Source organism: Rattus norvegicus, chromosome 14 (genome assembly GCF_036323735.1).
Source record: "Rattus norvegicus strain BN/NHsdMcwi chromosome 14, GRCr8, whole genome shotgun sequence".
Classification (NCBI taxonomy): domain Eukaryota; kingdom Metazoa; phylum Chordata; class Mammalia; order Rodentia; family Muridae; genus Rattus; species Rattus norvegicus.
The window spans coordinates 15,765,101-15,779,645 of NC_086032.1; the positions used below are offsets into that span (position 1 = coordinate 15,765,101).

Below are 14,545 nucleotides of genomic sequence, written 5' to 3' on the forward strand. Positions count from 1 at the left end.
ATGTGGAACCGACACACCTGGGCCACACCTGGGCCACACCTGGGCGGTGGTCAATTCGCTCCTGTCTTTTGCTTTCTCAGCCTTTGTCCTTGAGATTTAGGCTGGTCTTCTCGGATTTCTCCCTAATTAATTTAGGTCTCGAGATCTTTTGTTACCGAAGTCACGAGCCAGGTAGTCACAAGCCAGGGTTTCCCACTGTGCTTCCCAGATATTTTCTACCTGGGGAACTTGGGTATATAAGTGGTGAATAAAGCTACAGGAGTCTCGTATCCTTACCTTCATTGGCTTTCCACAATGCAGATATTCACATCCTAAACCGAGAGGCCATATTGCCATTGCTCATCCAGACAAAAGTTTTATTTAGAGGAAGTAGTCGCTCACATTTATGCATCTGTGATGAACTCTGGTCATTTTATTTTCGAGACATATACTACTTTCTTAATGTAGGCTCTATTACCCAATTCAAAGTTGAAAACTACTCATCGGAATGACTAGCATTCTGAGAAAATGAGCTTCTATCATCGAAAGATTAAAAGGAAGTTACTATAGATAGATATAGATATAGATATAGATATAGATATAGATATATAGAAATATAGAGATGGAGACAGGAAGAAACATAGGTATAGATAGGCATAAAGATAGATATAGATAAAGATAAAATGAATATGAATACAACTGTAAATGTTAAGCGTGTAAATAAGTCGCACCATAGAACATTCCTGAAAGTGCAAAGCTGTGTGATAACTGTCTATGCACACTTAGCCTGTGCTCTTTAAGTCTGACACTCACTCTGGAAATGAAGCACTCTATTCAGACTATATCATCTACTATGTGCTATAACAACAGGAAAAGCGACAAGTCCAGTCCAGTCACTCCTACAGCTTCTTTTTTTTTTTTTTTAAGATTTATTATTTATTATATATGAGTACACTGTAGCTGTCTTCAGATACACCAGAAGAGGGCATCGGATCTCTTTACAGATGGTTGTGAGCCACCGTGTGGTTGCTGGGAATTGAACTCATGACCTCTGGAAGAGCAGTCGGGTGCTCTTAACCGCTGAGCCATCTCTCCAGCCCACTCCTACAGCTTCTTATGCATAACTCTCCAGGAAGTAGCGTGAAGTGGGGCTGAGTCGTTAACGAGAGAAACAAACAAAAAGAAAAAACCAAAAGCACAGTCACCACAAAGGCTCTCATGGGAATATCACCAGAAGGAATGTGTTAGATTTTAATTACTGCCTTTGAGGAAGTAACACCGAAGGAAGAGTAAGATCAGTAAATTCCCTCCCAGCTTTGAGTATTTTGGACATAGTCGTTAAAGTCTACCAGGAATAACAAGGAAACCGTCTAGAAGCAGAAAAACAGGAAACAAGGAAAACAAAACAAAACTGGTATGTCTTCCTGGCTTTGCTTGGCAGATGTAGGGAAGTCTGAACTCGTGAATGTACTTGGTCAAGTTAGGATTACGAAATTGTGCGTAAATATCAAGAACATAGAAAACAGAAGTTGGTTTAAAGCCAGAACTGCCCTTGGGCTTGCTGAAAGCCTCATCCCTGAAGGATACCACAGATATTGGAAATATTGCAGGCTAGTGTTTCTCCAGTTTTAGTGGTTACCAGAGCCTGGGGATGCCAGAAAGGAATTCTCTCTGTCTCTCTCTGTCTCTTTCTCTCTTTCTCTCTTTGTCTCTCTGTCTCTCTGTCTCTGTCTCTGTTTCTCTCTCTCTCTCTCTCTCTCTCTCTCTCTCTCTCTCTCTCTCCCTCTCTCTTTCTCCCTCCCTCCCTCCCTCTCTCCCCTCTCTTCCCCTCCTAAAGGAGGACTCCTTTTCTGGAAACCATGTCTACGAAGTGATTGAAACTGAGGCACCACCTTGACAGCAGAACAGGAAAAAGGACAGACCAAGTCTTCATTCCCTCCTTTTGCCACCCAATAAAACCTCATTAACTTTAAGAAAGTTCAACAGTGATGGGTACCCAGAGATCATTTCTGTAGTTACAAAGCTCTGCCCTCTTTCACTATAATAAAATATTTTTTCTGTGTTGACCTTCCAAAGTCTGTAAATTTCACCCTTTTCCTTTCAAAGATCATGCTGCATATTTGCTAATGTGTAGGGGATCTAGACCAGCTCCTACATGCGTCCTGGAAGATCCAAATTCAGTTGAATCTTTAGGTCTTAATGTGGATACACTAACAAGTGGACAGGAGTCTGTCTTGTTTCCTGCCATTGGATCTCCTTTAACCTACCTAGACTGCCTGGTTGGGCCTCAGTGGGAGAGGATGTGCTAGTCTTGCTGGGAATAGATGCCCTAGGATAGGGTACTACCTAAGGAGAGGGTCCCTTCTTTGAGGAGAAGAGGAGGGGCAATGTATATGGATTTGTAAAGGTGGGACTGAGAGGAGAGGAAAGAATTGGAGGCTGTGTTCAGGATGTATGGTAAAATTAAAATAGAATAGAATAGAATAGAATAGAATAGAATAGAATAGAATAGAATAGAAAGCATTTAGCTGGATGTGGCATTAGGGACTGTTGAATTTCCAGAAAGCTCTCCTCTCAAGCAATGCTTAACAAGTTCAAGAAAGGCAAATATGGCTCTCAAATACACCCTGATATTCCCGCATAATTCATAGGCATTTAATAAACTACTTAAATCTTAATGGACATCCACTGATGGGTGGGCATTAATGCCTCGTCTTTGTCTTTTGAAATATAAAATTTCCATAATAAAAATTAAAACTCCGTTTTCAAAAAAAAAAAAGCTACAGGAGTCTCTCTCTCTCTCTTCCTCTCATGGCTTGACACGAATAACCTGTGTGTGTGTGTTTCTTTAATCCCGCAGGCTTTCGCCCGATTCTCGGTACCGTGTCAGTGTGGGCATGGGGCACCGACACAAGTGCAGGGTTGGGGCACATGTAGGTCATACGCAGGCGCTTACCATTGTGTAAGCACTACAGAGTGAGTTCCAGGACAGCCAGGGCTACACGGAGAAACCCTGTCTCAAAACAGAAACAAAGACAAAACAACAGCAGGTGTAGAAATGAACACCAAAGAGTTGTTACACATTTTTTCCCTGCCATGTCAGGCACACACCTTTCCCCCAAACTTTTCCCAGTTGTTACTAATGGTTGGTGTGTTACCGTAACAACCTTAAAGTGTAATTCTGTGGAAGACAGTTGAAATATGAGTGGGAGGGGCCTGGGGAAAGGCAAATGTTTGCTGCGTAGGTGTAAGGATCCACATTTGATTCCCTGCACTTATGTGGAAACCCATGATGGCTTGGGATCCCAGTGTTGAAGGAGGAAATAGGCAGAGAGTACACAGCTGAATTTATGAGCTCAGGTCCAAGTGAGAGATCCTGCCTCGAAAGAAAGAAAGAAAGAAAGAAAGAAAGAAAGAAAGAAAGAAAGAAAGAAAGAAAGAAAGAAAGAAAGAAGTAGAAAGAAAGGAAGGAAGGAAGGAAGGAAGGAAGAAAGAGAGAGAGAAAGAAAGAAAGAAAGAAAGAAAGAGAAAAAGGAAAAAAGATGGGCGGATCATGAGGAACAACACCCAAGAGAGACCTCCATATATTCCTTCCACACACACACGTGCATGACCATAAGTGGGTACAAAAGCAATAACTGTTTTGCTTCTAAAGTTATTTTACTGCAAATATTTATTTTATACGTGTACAGCCTGCACACCTGTCTGTATACCACTTGCGTACCTGGTGCTCACAGACACCAGTATAGAGCGTCAGATTCCCTGAAACTAGAATTCCAGAACGTTGCGAGCTGCCATGTGGGTGCTGGGAACTGAACCCTAGTCTTCTGGAAGAGCCAGTGCTCTTAACCACTGACCCAGCTCTCCAACCCCACCCCCTGTCCCAAATAATGTATATATTTTTAAATTGTTGATGCTAGAGAGATGGCTCAAGGTTTCAGAACAGTTGAGCACCTAAGATTGGTTCCCATCACCCACATAACACAACACACAACTGCCTGAAACTCCAGCTCCAGGGGATCTGACATGCTGCTCTGACCTCTGTGGGTACCCACATGCATGTACACACACACACACACACACACACACATGCACACACACACATACACACACATGCACACACACATACACACACACATGCACACACACACAAACACACACACATACACACACACGTTAGCTTGATTTTCCTTTAAACTTTTTGACCTATGACCTTCTGCTGTGAGTACAAATTTATTAGCAAGACTGACATGCCCAGGAGGGGACAACAATCACCTCAGTAATAATACTAATATATAAAGAAAGAAAAGAGGCACTCATTCTACATCAGGTTCTCACTCAAAGTAGTAACAATAAAGTAATTGTGACTTTACCTATGATTTTATTTTTACGAAGAATTAATACACTGATGGAATTTTCATTACTTGAAAGTGTAAGAGGCCTACACACGAATATTGATTCCATAGTCGGTAAATACACAAAATGTATTTTGTGTGTCTGTGTGCACCAGGTGCATTGGTACAGATCTGCAACTCTAGCCCCTGAGAGGCTGACACAGGGGGATGACTAATTAGAGGTCAGCCTGGGCTACATAGCAAGACTTTCACTGAAGAAGGCCAAACCCCCAAACCAAATGAACAAGCAAACAAAACATTGGTCAGTGGAGGCTGGAAAGATGGGCCAGCCATTGGGAGAACTCACTGTTCTTCCAGAGGACCAAGGTTCAATTCCCAGCACCCACATGGTGGCTCACTACCCTGTGTAACTCCAGATATATATACATACATACATACATACATACATACATATATATATATATATATATATATATATATATATATATATATAAAATGATAAGCTAAAGCATTTAGAAAGACCGGGTTGAAGTTTCCACAGATAGCACTTGCTATATTCTACTTAATAATTAAAATAATGGAGCAGTATTCAAATATGCTGTCAATAAAAGCTGACTCATCTTCTCCCAGGATTCCTCTCTGTTTCCGTGAGCTTTTTAGGAGTCCTAATATTTTCAGATTTACTTTTCTCCTCCTCCGCATATATCTTCTCAAGGAACTACAGGGAAAAAAAGGAGTCTCATTAGAATAACAAGTGAAAACTGCACAGCACCCCCCCCCCCCGCTATAATAAACACTTCACTCTGGCAGATTTCCTTATGCCAGACCTTTTAAGCGGATAACTCGAGTGAGAAGCAGTTGTTCGCCATCATAAATACTCAGACTGAATTCACCCTCGGCCTGCATGTACCCCAGCTTGGGCCAGCCCAGCTCAGCAAAGCCTGGGATCTATCCAGGTCACTGTGGACAACGTATAGACACCGGTTTATCCACACAAGAAAATGTTCCCCCGTGACTCATGTGAATCCACGTACACACAGAATACAGATACATTGTGAGTTACAGAGAATGAATGCTCACATACATTGGTTTTTTTTTTTTTTTTTTTTTTTTTTTGGTTCTTTTTTTTTTTTTTCGGAGCTGGGGACCGAACCCAGGGCCTTGCGCTTCCTAGGTAAGCGCTCTACCACTGAGCTAAATCCCCAGCCCCAAGACTCCTGTAGCTTTATTCACCACTTATATACCCAAGTTCCCCAGGTAGAAAATATCTGGGAAGCACAGTGGGAAACCCTGGCTTGTGACTACTACTACTGAGCTAAATCCCTAGCCCTCACATACATTGTTTAAGTGACAGTAGGTAAATACATACATACAGATGTGTTTTGCATTTATGTACATCTGCATGTAATTTACATTTTTTTTTTCCGGAGCTGGGGACTGAACCCAGGGCCTTGCAGTTGCTAGGCAAGCGCTCTACCACTGAGCTAAATCCCCAACCCCCTAATTTACATTTTTTTTCTTGAGTCAGGGTTTCACTCCGTAGCCCAAGCTGGCCTTGAACTCACAGTAATCTTCCTGCTTCAGCCTCTCAAGGGCTGGGATTACAAGTGTTTGCCACATCTCCCTTCATATACTGTGAGGGATTCCTTCCTTCACCTTAAATGTCATTAGTAGGAGGGTGGGACACAAGAAAAAGGGACAACCTTCTGCCAGAGTCTATGTGACCAGTGTTCTCAGATAGCTCAGCCTTATGCAGGGGCACCTTCTCTCAGGAGTTTGTGCAGCAGAGAGCGCAGCCAGTATGTCAGGCACACACACACACACACACACACACACACACACACACACACACACACCGCCCACGTCAATCTACCTGTACTGACAGAATGAACTGCAGCAGCAGGAACAAACCTGAATTGTGGAGAGCTCTTGGTGTTGCTTCAAGGATATTGGCAAGAATCTGACATTGGGCTAGGACAAGGAAGTGGGCTTATCATCTTGATAAGTCCCTGGATACCACAGGACTTTCTTTATTCTCTTGTTTGTTCCTTGACCTAGAACTGACCCTATTCCTTCCACATACTTATAATGGTATAAAAGCAGGCTGGATAAAAAGGTGCTTCAGCACTGACTGGGGTCATGCTATAATGTTGTCCCCTGTTGACTGACTGAGCTGGCTTGGTCACTGAATGGAAGAGGGAGGCTCTAACAGTATAAACACTGAGGTAGGCATATATAACGCAAGGCTGGGACGGGGGCTCAGTGGGTAAAAGTGTTTGCTGCTGCATAAAAATCTGATTTTGAGTCTCTGGCACCTACAGAAAAAGTCAAGAATGGTCAGACGTGCCTGTAACTCTAGCATTGAGGAGGGGGACAGTGGGGATTGGTGAATCCCAGTCCAGCCTAGACAAAATGGCAAGCTTCAAGGTAAGTGAGAGAATAAACAAAGAGTGGTGGACATCCGATGTCCTCCTCTGGCCTCAGAGGGCCACACTAATGCGCACATGCACATTCACATACACACACACACATATACGTACACATACACATATACACATATATATGTGTATACATATGCATTATATATGATATATGTAACATATATATATAAGTATATGTATCATTTTTGAAAAAAAAAAACAGTCATGGTAGCACATGCCTATATCCTTAGCACTTAAGAGTTGGAAACAGAAGAATTAGAAATTCAAGGTCACCTTAAAAAAGGCAAAACAAATATAGACATGTATTATATAATGTTCAAAAGAGTATATGACATGCAATATAAAATATTAAGCATAGTTTATACTCTCTCTATAAAAATATATAAGTACACTTAAGTGGGCTTTATGTGAAGATCAAGTAGCTACTGCATGTATGTCAAACCCAGAACATATAGACTATACAGAGAGCATAAAATAATATAGTTAGGGGGCCTATCACTGATGCTCAGAGCCAAAGAGAAACTCCACTGAAACCTATGATGGAGTGTTTTAACACGAAATTTCTGCCTCATGCTTTAAACATCTCAAAACAACAACCATTAAAAAAGAAGGAAAGAAAAAGAAGAGAACTTCTAACAACATCTGAGTACCTTGGCTATTCCATCCTCCGGGGAACCTGAGGGACACGGTGGTAGACACAGGCACAGCCTGTCATTAGCTATGACTTTGACACCATATGCCTTGGGTCCTGCTGTCTGGGTGCACAGCTTGCTATGGTCTGCCCAGCTGACCTCCCGGTATGATCTTTGTGTTGGAGGTGTGTGTGTGAGCCTACCCTATGGAAGGAGCCTGGCACACCCTTTCCACATTATAGGCCAAACCTTCTGGATCAGGGAGAGGTCAGAATAGAAGCTGGGAGACCCCCAGACGTGAACTTTGACGACCGTGTGTTTCTGTTTGGACAGAGCTCACACTGTGTGATACGATTTTAAGTGCCCACTCCATTTCATGCTGCCCCAAGCCATGTGACTTTGTCCTTTGACCTGAAAGTACTGGAGCCCTAAGGAATTCCTAGAGAGCACATACTGCCTTAGCAACAGGCTGTGCAAGGCACCTCGACTCCCTTCACTTTGGTCCCAAGGACCCACCCTTCCCAAGGCGTGTGGGTGCCGGGGAAGAGGAGGGGACTATTCTCATTATGCTAGGGTACTTCTCATCCAGAACTGTCTCTTCAAAGCTCTCTGCAGGGTTCTGCAGAATAACTCACCCTGGGCATCCTGTAGCCCCTGCTTAGAACGAAGTCCTTAAAGGCGGCTGTTCCACATAGGTCTGCAAGCAGTTCCTCCTAAAAGAGCCCGTGAAAAGTCAGGGGAGAGACTTCCATGAACTCGCTGCAAGCGCTTCCTTCTCACCGTGTGGTTCATCAGTTACGGAAGATGAGTTTCCAAAAACGTCTCGTTTTATTCTTTTGCCCTTTCTTTCCCCCTACCCTTATATGAAGGCTAAGCAATGAGTCAAACTTTTGACCTGGGATGTCTAGAAACTAACTTGTTGGATACAATATAGCCACAGCTTACAGGTTTTGATTTTTATTTCATTTAATATTTCTTAATGAGGGGGGCAAAGGAGCTGTCTCGCCAGCCCACAAGTTACGGATCTTTTTTTTTCTTTTTTTCGGAGCTGGGGACCGAACCCAGGGCCTTGCGCTTGCTAGGCAAGCACTCTACCACTGAGCTAAATCCCCAACCCCAAGTTACGGATCTTAATTACAAAGGGCAACCAATCGCAACAGACTTGCTTCAGTCCCAACTCCTCCGAATAGTCAAGCCTCCCTTGGTGTTTTCTTTACAATTGTTGGAACTCAAAGAGTGGATGTATAAATTTGCACACTGCAGTTCAACTCTTTAAGGTCATTTCACCTTCCAAACCTTGTCAGTCAAGGACAGCGAGAATCTCTTGAGTTCTTGGCAAGACTGTCATGGTGGCTCACAGTGGCACCTTCTGTGCTTAAGCTAAGGGCTCCCTTGGGCATATTGAAAGTGTGGTTTACGTTGTAGGCTGGGCATGGCAGAGCCTGCCTATGATCTTGACCCTTGGGAGGGTGAAGCAAGAGGCTCATGAGTCCTAGGCCAGCTGTGACTAAGTAGGGCAGACTCGGCCTCCACAAAGATTGCTGTAGAACAATCCTACTGTCTTGACTCCCCGCTGTGTTTAGATCTCCTAGTGAACAGCGTTTACTGCCATAGTTCTATCTACCACATTGCCTGAATGGAAAATAAGAGCTATTACTACTTCAGCTGACTCCAAGCACTCTGACAGACACCATAAATAGCTCTTGCTGTCAAAATAAAATATTGTTATGAGTTAAATTCACATTAATGTAGGCACTCCGAAACCATGCAATCGGAAATTCTACTGAGGGTTATTTATTTTGGAACCTATCCAAGCATGTTGTGCTTATGGAGTCCTGGCTTGCTCAATTCCTAAAAACAGTCTTTTATACCCAGGATTTGGGAGGAGAAAAATGACCTTTGCAGACGGCCGAGTAGCCTGATGGGTAATTCCTAAGGAAGTGTCAGCCATGTCTGCACAGTTTTACTTTCCCACGTGTTTCCCTACGTGGATCCCAAGACACTCTGGTCTGTTGTAAAAGGGAAGAGGTCCACAATGAGCTCGTCAGAGTCCTGTGAGGGCTGTGTCAACACCTGCCTGATTTCAGACCAACGGGGATGACCTTTGCTCCAGCAGATGCGTGTACACAAGAGACAGGCAAGCACACAGCCTATCTACAGTAGGACCACGTCTTAGCGGTGTGGTTGTGTTACTGGGTCATTGAACCTTTGACCCCTCTCTGAGGGAGATTCTGTGGTAACGGAAATACTACTAATGAAACAGCCCAGGTGCAGCTCTGAATTCTTGGACAACTGATACGTGCACTTCAGTGGGCCTCGCTCCTCACTCGCCCTTGAACGTTTGGTAGTTGTGGGCTGCTGCACACCTTTAACCCCACGATTCAGGGCAGGAGGATCAGGATCTCTTTGAGTAAGAGGCTAGCCTGGTCTACGAATGGAGTGCTAGGACAGCCAAGACTAGGAAGCTAGACCATGTCTCAAACACAGAATGGTTTTTCTGTCTTATAGAGGTACTGTGTTTACCATGGAGCCAGGACTCATGTCCTGTTTATTCTATGCTCTCCACACTATCTTGCCTCCCTCACTGAATGCACACAGCTGCAGACGCTGAGGGAAACTCCCTGCCCAGCCTACAGCGATCACCTCTGCTCAGACAACCGGATCGCAGCCTGTGTACACACCTGTTCCTGAAGCTGTTTTTCAAAATTCGAATCCTGAGCTTTGGGTGAGACCCTGGGGTCGACCAGAGGTTCGTCGGCTCTTTGCCTCTTCCACAACTTGGTGTTCAGATACCAGGCTCCGTACCTCATCCTCACCCGCTTCGGCTGCTGAGGATTCTAGAGAAAGCAACGCAATTCCAGGGCTGGCATTGACGCCGCTCGTGTATTTATTTGTCACTTGGTCGTTTCCATAACCCGAGGCTCATCTCATGAAAGGTGTTCATGTAAATTCATGATTCAGAATTTACGGCTAGTCTCGCCAAAGTGTTTTACAACGTTTCACCGTGCTTCGGGTTTTTATGAAAGGAGCATGGAACATTCATAACTAGGAAAACAGAGTGACACCTAGGATAGGGGCGCTGGATGTAGACAGACCTAGGCTAGAATTCAGTCTGTGTTCTCTCAGTAGCTGTGAGTCGAAGGACACCCACTTCAATTATATATCAGTGAAGTGGAGATAACGGGTTTTTAACCCTGAAAGAGTGTCCTGAGGATTATAAGAGATAACGAATGCAGAGCAGGTAGAAATCAGGTAAAAAATAGCATATTTCACCTAAGAGTGATAATCTTAAAGAAGACTCGGTGAGCTAAACTATTGTTAAACTCACTAAGCCCAACACTATGCTCAGCCTGGGGAGCACTACGCTCAGCCTGGGGAGCACTACGCTCAGCCTCGGGAGCACGGCGCTCAGCCTCGGGAGCACTACGCTCAGCCTCGGGAGCACGGCGCTCAGCCTCGGGAGCACTACGCTCAGCCTGGGGAGCACTGCGCTCAGCCTGGGGAGCACTGCGCTCAGCCTGGGGAGCAGTGCGCTCAGCCTCGGGAGCACTACGCTCAGCCTGGGGAGCACTGCGCTCAGCCTCGGGAGCACTACGCTCAGCCTGGGGAGCACTGCACTTAGCCTGGGGAGCACTGCGCTCAGCCTGGGGAGCACTGCGCTCAGCCTGGGGAGCACTGCGCTCAGCCTGGGGAGCACTATCTTCGAGCAAACTGTTTCCTAGCCCCTAACCTTCTGGCCCTTTAATGGAGAGAGAAAATATGAAGGAAGAACAGGTCTCACTCTGTTTTCTGCTACTTCTATTGTACTGCTCTAAGGAGAGCTTCAAGCTGGTTCAAGGCCAGATGCTGCGGACAATACTGTGGGTCGTCTTATCGCAAACAGTGACTTAACTTGTGGGTGGAACACAGAGACATGAAGTCACAATTCTGTCTCAGTCCTTCTCACATTTATTGTCTATTCTATTCTATTCTATTCTATTCTATTCTATTCTATTCTATTCTATTCTATTCAGGGTTTGGGGAGACAGGGTTTCTCTGTGTAGCACTGGCCATCCAGAAACTTACTGTATAGGCTCGGCTGGCCTCAAACTCAGAGATTTGCTTGTTTCTGCCTCCCAACTGCTGGGATTAAAGGTTTTGGGCCCCACTACTCAGCACACTTACTTTGTTTTTAAAGTTTTTCTCTTTTACATGTATGAGTGTTAGCCTGGGTGCATCATGCCTTTGGAGAGCAGAAGTCAGTGTTAGGTCCCTGGAGCTAGAATTAGCTGCAGTTGTGAGTCACCCACAGTGTGGGTGCTGGGAACTGAACCCAGCTGCTGTGCGAAAACCACAGGTGCTTTACCCACTGAACAATTTCTCTAGGCCCATACGTGGGAAGGGGAGAAGGGACAGGGAGTTTGCAGAGGGGGAACCAGGAAGGGGGATAACATTTGAAATGTAAATAAATAAAAAACAATATGAAAATTAAAATTAGGGCTGGAGAGATGGCTCAGCGGTTAAGAGCACTGATTGCTCTTCAGGAAGTCCTGAGTTCAAATCCTAGCAACCACATGGTGGCTCACAACCATCTGTAATGGGACCTCTTCTGGTGTGTCTGAAGACAGCTACAGTGTGCTTATATATAATAAATAAGTAAAAAAATCTTTAAAAAAGGAAAATTAAAATTAAAAAAATTTTAAAAATTGTTTTAAATTTGTGTGTGTGTTGTGTGTGTGTTTTGTGTGTGTGTTGTATGTGTGTTTTGTGTGTGTGTTGTGTGAGTGTGTTGTGTGTGTTTTGTGTGTGTTGTGTGTGTGTTGTATGTGTGTGTTTTGTGTGTGTGTTGTGTGTGTTGTGTATGTGTTGTGTGTGTTTTGTGTGTGTGTTGTGTGTGAATGTTTTGTGTGTATGTGTGTGTGTTGCGTGTGTGTGTGTGTGTGTTGTGTGTGTGTTGTGTATGTGTATTGTGTGTGCGTGTTGCATGTGTGTGGTGTGTGTGTGTTGTGTGGTGTGTGTGTGTGTGTGTGTGTGTGTGTGTGTGTGTGTGTGTGTAGGTTCTGTACAGGAGTACAGAAGGAAGCCAGAAGAGGACGTCAGTTTCCCTGGAAACAGAGTTACATGCAGTTGTGAGCTACCTGACATAGGTGCTAGGAACCAAACTTGGTCCCCTGGAAGAGCAGCAAGCTTTCTTGACGTCTAAGCCACCTTTCCACTCCTCTTGTCTACATTTAAACTACATACTGGAAAGTGGGACAGAAGGCCAGGATATTTTGGGAAGAGTGTGTTGAGTCTAGCCCCGGGAGGCACTTCTCCCACCAGCTTCCATATTTGATGTTTTGGACAGACTGTTTAACTCCAGAATGTTTCGCACTTGCATTGGTGCCTCACGGTCTTCCTTCCCATACCTAGTTGATGCTGTTTTTAGTGGTATCCTCCCGACCACCGAGTCTAAAGTCTGCGACCCTCTCACAACACACTGTCCCTTCCTTCTGGGCCTCCTGTTTCTGAGCGGCGCTGGTCACTGTCGAGTGTGCTGTGTATATTCTGTTGTCTGTCCGCATCTCTTTGAGCCCTCTGGAATGCAAGCTTGGGAGGCCGTTCTCCTTGCACCTCTCTAGCATCTAGGACACTAAGAATATAGCAGGTGCTCTATAAATATTTGCTGAATTACAGTGCTATTTCTTAACTCTGCCACTGCTGACCTTTGGGATTTGACCACTCTTGGCTGACGAGAGGTGGCTGACCTCCTCCTCACGGAAGGACATTTATCAATGTTCCCGGTCTCTATCTATGAGATGCTAGTGGTCCCCGCTGAGGTAGGACAACCAAAGATGCCATCTGCAAACACTGCTAAATATCCTTGGGAAGAGGGGGATGGTGCAAAATCTCCCTCAGCTAAGAAGCACGGAACTAAAAGTAGGGAAGCAGAGTATGGGGTAAAAGAGTGGGGGAAAGAATTTGAATCCAAGCAAAGAGAGGGAGTTGGTCATTTACTGGTGATCTTCTATGACTCGGCACAAGCAAGATCTCTTCTCTGAAGCCTTTATCGAAAGTGCCCACACCGTGTATTTGTTGGACCGATCTTTTCTTCTTACTTGTGTACACACGAGGCATCATTCTGTGGCGGTTAATCATTTGCCTGCTGACTTCACTAGGCTGTAAGTTCTGGATGGAGGAAGTAGTCCTCTGTAGGCAAGACCTGACAGACTGCCTACTTAGCGCACTGTGCTTCTAAACAAGTGTGGTGTACCATGCCTCAGAAGTCAGAACCCTAAATTCTGAAGTAGCATGCACAGCTGATAGCTGGCCCGGCCGGCAGATGAGTCTGCACTCTCCACTTCTCCTTTAATGTGCTCCTTATGCAGAGACCCTGGCGGTATGAGCGCTCACCATCCAATCCAGGATGTTCTAACCCATGACAGTTGATAGGACTTCCACCATATAAATGGTCCTCGTGTGCAATAAAGTTGAAACTTTCCCCTCAAACCATCTCCGGCGTGGCTCATCTCTGCACTTTACCAGTCCGTGGGCACGAAGGTCCCCTCAGAGGACACCCTAGTAAAGATGGCGGCCCTCCAGTTTCCTGTCATTTGCTAGCAACACTGCTGAACGCATCGATGCTCAGAAATGTTTGTTGAATGAATGAATGAGCAGATGGATGAATCGGCATGCAGAGTGAGGAGGGAAATGGAGAGAGAAGGGCTCACGGTGCTATGAAGCATTGGGAAGTAAGGAGACAATAGTCTCCAGCAAACGACCTAGAATAAAGAGCCTCCCTAGCATAAAACAAACACATACCTCATCTAAAAGGAGACAGAGATCCACGCAGGGAAAGGGGGGCTTCGAACAGACAGGATGCGCGAGCAGAGCTACGGTGGGAGGGGGAAAACATTTTTAAAGAACATCAGAGGGCAGAAGGTAGCGGTGCTGAGAACTCTATGTGGGTAGAAAGCTAAAGACCGGACGGACTTGCGTGTCCAAATGCAGCCTGTCTTTCCCTCCCGCCTTCCACATTCGGAACTCAGAGAAAAACAATAGCCTGCAAGACTCCAGGCCTCAGTAACCAGGACAGTAAGCCCTGGGAGAACAGGGACAAACAAAATAAGTGTCATAATTGCCTGCCGACTGCAGAAGAAGAATCTCTAGGGCACTTGGG

The 14,545-nt window shown here is 45.0% G+C and overlaps 1 protein-coding gene across 4 annotated transcripts in view; it reads right to left on the reverse strand.

Annotated features, from left to right (window-relative positions):
* Window positions 1-4,340: 4,340 nt before the first annotated feature.
* Window positions 4,341-14,545, reverse strand: part of Fam47e (family with sequence similarity 47, member E) — a 36,471-nt gene continuing 26,266 nt past the window's right edge. For 2 of the 4 annotated variants that reach the window (XM_017599433.3, XM_008770096.4), the window contains 3 exons: window positions 10,089-10,244; window positions 8,043-8,120; window positions 4,341-5,052 (listed from right to left, as the gene is read on the reverse strand). In XM_017599433.3, coding sequence (XP_017454922.1) covers window positions 4,951-5,052; window positions 8,043-8,120; window positions 10,089-10,244 — 336 coding nt within the window. In that variant the 3' untranslated portion in view covers window positions 4,341-4,950. The remainder of the gene's footprint in view (window positions 5,053-8,042; window positions 8,121-10,088; window positions 10,245-14,545) is intronic. The other 2 variants (XM_039092678.2, XM_039092676.2) reach the window with 1 other exon arrangement.